General features: G+C 35.1%; 1 protein-coding gene across 1 annotated transcript; it reads right to left on the bottom strand.

The window, feature by feature from the left end:
- Window positions 1–498: 498 nt before the first annotated feature.
- On the bottom strand, window positions 499–3,975 carry LOC137963906 (uncharacterized). Its single transcript, XM_068811139.1, has 8 exons — window positions 3,890–3,975; window positions 3,113–3,216; window positions 2,486–2,529; window positions 2,293–2,369; window positions 2,099–2,207; window positions 1,465–1,478; window positions 1,169–1,270; window positions 499–998 (listed from the first exon to the last, which is right to left on the bottom strand). Exons 1-8 carry the CDS (start codon window positions 3,932–3,934, stop codon window positions 864–866), a joined length of 630 nt encoding a protein of 209 aa, XP_068667240.1. The 5' UTR covers window positions 3,935–3,975; the 3' UTR covers window positions 499–863.
- Window positions 3,976–7,489: the final 3,514 nt, after the last annotated feature.

The following is a 7,489-nucleotide window of genomic DNA, read 5'->3' as shown; positions in this document are numbered from 1 at the left end:
TATTTACTATATTCTCTTATGTTATTTTTAAAATTTTAAATTAATTTTTAATAATTTATTCTAATCACAAGTAATTATTATTTTAATTTATAATAAACTATAATCATTAAGTAATATAATATAATTTTTCATTAATTAGGATATTAATATATTCTAATACTACACATTAAATCACTTATAAGTGTACTAACCATATTTATTTTGGTTAACTATATGTTTAGATATATCTTCTATTTAAATATATTATAAAAGGTTACTCATTCTTTTTTTATATCATACTTTTCATTTGAAGGCACTAACACTGGAATCTGTTTTCCAATGCACTTAAACTCATCTACACTAACACCCAAATATGAGTTGAAGTGGAATCAATTCATTTAAGATGAATTAAATTCTTCACTTCAATTCATCTCCAGTGTCGACTATCCCCCCTAAATGTCATCATCAATCTAGATTTCCCATTTACTCAATAAATTGATAAGGAAAAATGTTCCGAAACTATGAGGCTTGAAACTGCAACTAAAATATCATAAAAATCTGAGTTAGGAAAACTAGGTTCCATGGTTCATCTTCTTCTCGACTCTAGAAGGTAAAAAAAAAAAACGCATTTACAACATGAAACAAGACGACAGAAGAATGGCAAAAGCACCGGCTTTTGATACCAGCATTACGTATAAAAGCACTCTAGAGTATACCCAGTAGTCGAGTTGAATCGTTCAATTCAACCTCTATGCTTCTATCATCAACTTGCGATGAAGAGATCAATGTCCATGTTTCTCTTCCAGTCTGCATAATTCTTTGCTTAAAATTTGCAACAAGATCATGCTAATAAAAACCACTTTCTTGAAAGTGAAATAGCCAGATTAATGTCCGTCTACTCCTTTTTCTTGAAGCTCAACAATAGCATTAAAGCTGAAATCCTTGCCAGCTTCAAATGTTGCTTCAAGCTCTTCATAGCTCTCCTCAATTTTAAGATTGTCGGTGACTTGAAGCCCTTCCTAAAAATCCAATGAAAAAGAACAAAAACATGAAACAGTAGGCAGAAAAATGGTCAAGATGCAGTAAAAGGTATATTGAAGGGAAAGCCTGAGCATTTTTGTTTTGCAGTCGAACTTATTTTCAGCTTGAGGATTCCACAACTTGAGAAAGCGAAATGATGAAGTTTTACCTTCTCTACAATCTCAGCCACTGCGTGGTTGATTATTTTCTCAATTGCTTTCTTGTTAACTTTCGATGGGCCAAGAATGTGTAACAGAACATCTTCAGGGATCTGTCAAACAAGAAGTAAGAAAATGATTCTCATGAAAATAGGCAACACAGAACCATTCTGGAACAAAAGAAGGTTTCGTAATTTTCCACAAAAAGGAAAAACAACAACAACATATGGCAATGTCATCTATTACAAGATGTATATACAAATATTCTTCTAAAAGTAACAAAAATGTACCAAGAACAATGACTTACATCAGGAGTCTTCCCTAAAAAGCCGAAGTTGCCCATCAACACCAGGAACATGTAATTGAAGTGTCACAACATGTCAGAGCATTGGAATGCTTAGGAACTAAATAGAATCTTAATCTTTATCTAAGCTCTCTCTCCCAAAGCAAGTATCGAAAGGCCCTCTTGCCAATGTTGCCTAGCCAGACTTTTCGAATGGGAGAAGCTGAACTATTGTCCAGGAAATTAGGTGAATGGACGAGAGTTTGCCTCCTATATAACTCTCCTCTTTTGTTCAAATTTTCATTTTTTGTTGGCATTTTGCCCCAACATGGTATGTATACCTATGAAGGGAAGAAGACTTGATTGCTTAGCCATCCCACCAGAGTTCAAAACTGCTGCTCCAGGGGCCTAGTCTCCTCCAATCATTAGGAAAGAGTGATTGGGTCCCATTTATCTCAAGAAGACAGGTCCAATTCACCATCCCACAGTGATTGGGGAGGACAAGCCCCCTGCCAGATCTCATCTCCATGACAAGCCCTTTTTAATATAGCTCAATAATAACAACAATAAAAATAAGAATAAAAACAATAGATGTAGGATAGAATCTGAGGAACGATCTGTAACTATAACATTTTTTAGTTGGATTCAGAAATTTTACCTCCTTTCACTCTCCGAAATCCAGGGATTGGTTGAGCAGCAGCTACTAGCTTCGAGAAAACATCATAAAAAAGAACTCGAGTCTTTTCACCAGATACATCTACCTGGATCTGTCAGTCAAGATTGAGCACTTTAAACAAGCTTAAAGATTAAAAAAAAAAGCTAAGATAAATAGCAATTAGTTAGTCTCCTTACCTTAAGCTCTCTAGCTTCTGGCATACTATCTGAAACTGCAAATCCTGGAGAAGCATCATTTTCCAGACCTAAATTAACTGCAAAATATGAAATAGATCATAACAGCAGGATTAGCTACCTGGACATAAAATTTAAGAGACACAAACTGAGGACGAATTGGTAAACCAACTGGATAACTTTTCATTTTCATTACCTGAAGAAATGGTAGGACTTCCAGCAAAGAGTCTGTGACTGGATCTGTAAGATAAAAAAGCTCTGAGATCAAACCAGGCTCCTATCAATTGCAACTACATACGCATTGTGTGCTGAGAGATTATTATGACATGAAAGATATAGCAAGACTCAGACAATTTGCATCTGAGCTAAGAGAAAAATTTTCATAAATCAATCTTCACATACATGACTCATCACTGAACAAACTTCACTAGCAGAACAGGACTTGTTTGAGAACACAATCATTATCAACATAAATCTTGATTAAGTGAATGGGCAAGCCTATCACATATTTGAGAAGGTACTTAAGGGGCCTGAGCTCAGTCCAGTAATCAGAAACCTCATTATCAGTAGCCTGATAAAGTTGCCAACATTGAAAATAACATGTTTTTGAGACAATGTCATGCACAAGTTTTAAGATCCTACATCCACTTTCTCGGTTATCTGCTGTTATAGTTATAACTAACATTTTCCAAGCCCAAGCTATTGGTTACCAATTGGGAAGCATGACAAGACTTGTATTGGAAAGGAAAGTAATGCGCCAAATATAGAAATGATTTATCCTTACTAAGGTTAATAGAAAGCTGATTTTCAATAGTCGTCTCACCTAACTGAAAACTCACAAGCTTCTCTTCTCATGTTAAGTGATAAGCATCCTCTGTGACTATGTGGAAGTTTACTGCAAAAATCTGCCGTTTCCTTGCTTGGCAGCTGCAAAATTTCTCAAACAAATGAAGTTCCAGACTAAATACGCAGCAGTTCAAAGGAAGCCTTGAAGACATTTTAGATGAAATTCTGATTCAATTATGCCATATTGGAAAAGCAAACTCTGAGTATCAGCAAACTGAAAACATTTCAACGGGCGATTCTCTCTTGAAAATTGTCACGGATAACCGCGCAGACATCAAGAAATGAACTACAAACTGGTGAATAAAGACATCTGGTTAATAGAAGAAAAAGTCCACCGCGCAGACATTAAGAAAGACGAGAAAAAACTTAGAGAGCAAAATAAATCATGAGAAATAAATCAATCCTCCTCCCCTTCAGAAATGAACACGATACCCATTCTCCAAAACAAGAAAAAGAGCAATACGAAATTTCGTCTCACACTCTCAGGTTCGTGCTAAAACCAAACAATACACCAAGTATCTTCATCCAAGAGACAGTTGAAGAAACCAACCAAAAAGTCGAATTGGCATGGAACTAAAAGAACAGCGTACTCTCGCAGCAGAAGTCTTTCTATGGACTTCTCCCCAAAATAATTTTCGCGCGAATAGAAAATGAAATTGCTCGGAAATGAATAGGAGTAAGCATGGCAAAAGAACGATGGACCATTAGAGTATGCACCTTGGTGGAATGGCATCCATAAAGATGTAGGTTTTACCTGTGGATTCATATTCAGGAAGAGGGTCTTGACAACAGTCGCCATTTGCTTATCCAAACCACGCCACCGAAAGAGAGGGATGCAGCAGCGCCAAGCAAAGCGCTTCAAAAGCTCTCAGGAACTTGTTTCCATATACCAGTTTGGAATTTATTATTTAACGGTCCTAAAAGGGCGTAGTAGCCGATATAGAACATCAGCTCACCCACGAGACTGGCAATGTAATTTCAGTCACAATAAAGGTCGTTTACTTAGTTTGTACTTTATCCAATAATTATGAGCTATTTTACTCCACGACCCAGCTTAGACGAGCTCCGGTATTTGGAACTTCTCATGGCAGCGATGCCAATTGCAATGAGCTGCACTTTTCCGGGAAGGCTTGTTCCTGAAGTAAGTTAGCATTTCACCGATCTTTTTTTTTTTTTTTGTTTTCGCTGGAATAAGAGTAGGTTATGCGTTCGAAAACTTGCCGCAATCTTGCAATTACTGGCTGACCTAAAATGAGATTGGTAGAGATTTTTTTTTTTTTTTTTTTTGCAGAAGATTTTGGATTTTTAGTTGCTTTAAATTTTGAATTCACCGTACGATCGAACTAAAATGAGATTAATCATGAAATTGTATGTTTTACTTGCTGAAGATCTATCCTTTCTTCACTCAGTCGTCCCGATCATTGTAATATGATAATTGGCATTTTCTAATACAAAAAAAAATTTCTTTCCCTTACAATGTTTATGCGTTTTTTCAGAACAGTGTTGCTCTTTCTGGTTATGGTAATTATTCAAAACTGAAACTTGCCGCCTTGCCATTCGTTAACATATTCCAATCTTTTCATTAAAATGCAAATTATTCTATATCGGGCGATATTTTTGTCAAATTTTCTGATTCTTAGCTCTGTCTGTAGCTTTTACTTTGCGGATTTGCGATCTATTCATGTTGAAAAACGATGATCGTAATGAGGTTTCATTTTTGCAGGCAGCAGTTCTTAGGATTGACCCTGGTAAGTATCAATCTAGTACACCTTGAATTTCTATGCACATTTTTGCCTCAAGCTTCCTGTCTCTCTTCGTTTTTCTATACGTATTTAAAAACTTCTATTCGGAGTCTAAAATTTTGCAATGGAACATAATAATGTATAATAACTAACTTAATAGACTTAAAAGAAAGAACAAACACATCTATTAATAGTATTTATATTATTGACAAATAACAATATTAGATGTTGAGGAACCTAAAAGGGTTGAACGATCGATCCTCTTATAAAATTAATTTCGTTTAATAAAACACTCTCTTTTTTATTTACATAAATTTATGATTTTTAATATTTTATTTAATTAGTATTTTAAGAGTGAAAATTTAGAGATTAAAAGTAACAATTTGATTAAGCATTTGGATATGATAAAAGTAAAATTTGTTTTAGTATTTTATTTTTATATATTTAATTAAATAAATCAAAGTAATTTAATTTTTAAAATTATTTATCAATTCAGCCAAGTTAAAATCTATCTTAACTAACTAATAAAAAACTTAAATAAAAAATATTTTATAAAAATTAAATCAATTACAATATTTTATTAATAAAAAAATTATGTATTTTCCACTATACTTTTTACTATATATTAACACAAAAAATTATTTTTCACTATATTTTTCATTATGCACACTAACACAAAAATAATTCACTTTTACTGAATAATTCACTTTCAAAGTGCAATAAGCCCCCAACATTTAAAGTTAGTGAGGAGGATGAAATCAAGAAACTCCTTCCCGTTGCTTTCCTGGTACAGTAATAGAATCTGATTTCTATGGGAGATATCAAATTGATTAGGCATCTCTTCTTTTCATGTTTCACCAATCGTAAGTCGTAACCCATTAACCCCATTCACCTGCTTTACTGCTTCGTTCTTCTCCTTAAAGGCAAAAAGCAGCGAAGGCCTAGCTGTTCGAAAGGTTCCAGTGGCGACAGTGATGACTCATTAACACCTGTTCCTACTCGAGGTTGGCCTTTTTTCTTCTCTTCAAGTTTTCTTTCTTTTCGTTTCAGTTTTTGCCTGTGTCTTGCTATGAATTAGCTTTTTGGCGGGAAAAATGCCCATGAGTTACAGATTTAGAACTAGAAAAATTCATGCCATGGAAAGTCTTTCTCTTCTGTGCCGTCCTTTTTAATCTGTAATGGGAGGAGTTACGTTTAGCAAAGAAAAATTCATACATTCATCATTTTATATCGTTGTTTTATGTTAGAATATTTGTTTGTATCGACCGGGCCAGTCCTTGTATAAGATCCGTGGGGTTGCTTTCCTAACAGGTTCGAGCCTTTTAGCGCACTAGTTTTGTCCACGGGTTTTCCCCGTGCAGGGGAGTGTTTGAATATTTGTTTGTATCAATTGGGCCAATCCTTGTATAAGATCCGTGCAAATGCTTTCCTAAAAGGTTTGAGCCTTTTAGCGCACTGGTTTCAACATGGTATCAAAGCAGGTTGGTCCCAAGTTCGAGTCCCACTCCCATCGAATTTGTCCTGGGTTTTTCAGGTAAATTTGTCCCAGGTTTTTCCGGTGAGTTTGTCCACGGCTTTTCCCCGTGCGCGGGAGTGTTGGAATATTTGTTTGTATCGACCGGGCCAGTCCTTGTATAAGATCTGTGGGGTTGATTTCCTAACAGGTTCGAGCCTTTTAGCGCGATGGTTTAAACATGGTATCAGAGTGTTGGAATATTTGTTTGTATCGACCGGGCTAGTCCTTGTATAAGATCCGTAGGGTTGTTTTCCAAACAAATATTCTAACATTTTATTTCCGAATTTTAACAGAGAAGGGCGGGGAAGAAAATGGCAGTGTAGATTATAATCCATCACCCTTTTTCGTACTTCCGTTCTCGTCAAATACTTATTTTGCCATGACACCATAACAATCAAGTGGAGTTCAGTGTGTGATATACTCTACGCCCCTTTTCTTACCTCATATCATGTATTTCCCAAGTTAGTGCGATCAATTATTGATAATGCTGAATTAAATTGAGAACAGGAACAGACTGCTTACCTCTGTTACCGGGTATTCAATAATGACCATAAATCCATTTTAGGAACAGAGTACTTGTCTTTGTCAGGAAATATTCAACTATATGCATCTCTAACAAACGTGGTTTTTCTGGCCCTTGTCAAAGGAAACAACCCTTGAGAAGAGTAGTTGTCAATACCTTTTCTCTCGCTCTGCCATTTTATGTTTGCGTGTCTCAGAATGGCTTACTAAGTGCTAGGAAATGGTTGGCCATCAATGAAATGTTTTCCCAAATTTCATAGTTCTCCATAAATGAAGTTATTGCTCAAGTTTAGGTTTTCAAATATTTGTGTTTGGAGATCTTGTTCCTTTTCTGTCTTCTTATATGTAAATGTTACCTCTTACAAAATTTTGTAGGTCCATGTTATATTTCAGTAGTACATTACAATAATTTTTACAACCTTAATTGATAGATTTTTAAAATTTTCTGCTATTTCTGTTTTCATCATCCATTACCAGTTTAAAAAATAAAAGTGATTAGGAGTATTTTGCTGTCTTTTCATTTTTCAGAAAATAATCTTCATTATTGCTTCTAATACTTGGAGCTTCTGCACAC

The sequence above is a fragment of the Aristolochia californica genome, unplaced genomic scaffold (assembly GCF_029961685.1).
Source record: "Aristolochia californica isolate CCGP_79_NKW_82.1479 unplaced genomic scaffold, dmAriCali1.0.hap1 SCAF_4, whole genome shotgun sequence".
NCBI lineage: Eukaryota > Viridiplantae > Streptophyta > Magnoliopsida > Piperales > Aristolochiaceae > Aristolochia > Aristolochia californica.
This window is presented reverse-complemented; position numbering and strand designations above follow the sequence as displayed.

Bases quoted from the DNA above. Each gene is read 5' to 3' on its own strand.
- LOC137963906 (XM_068811139.1), bottom strand. From the start codon at position 3,934: ATGGCGACTGTTGTCAAGACCCTCTTCCTGAATATGAATCCACAG. The intron at 3,217-3,889 runs GTAAAACCTACA...GAAATTTTGCAG, and splicing joins TCCTGAATATGAATCCACAG to CTGCCAAGCAAGGAAACGGC. The intron at 2,530-3,112 runs GTGAGACGACTA...TTTATCTTACAG, and splicing joins GCTTGTGAGTTTTCAGTTAG to ATCCAGTCACAGACTCTTTG.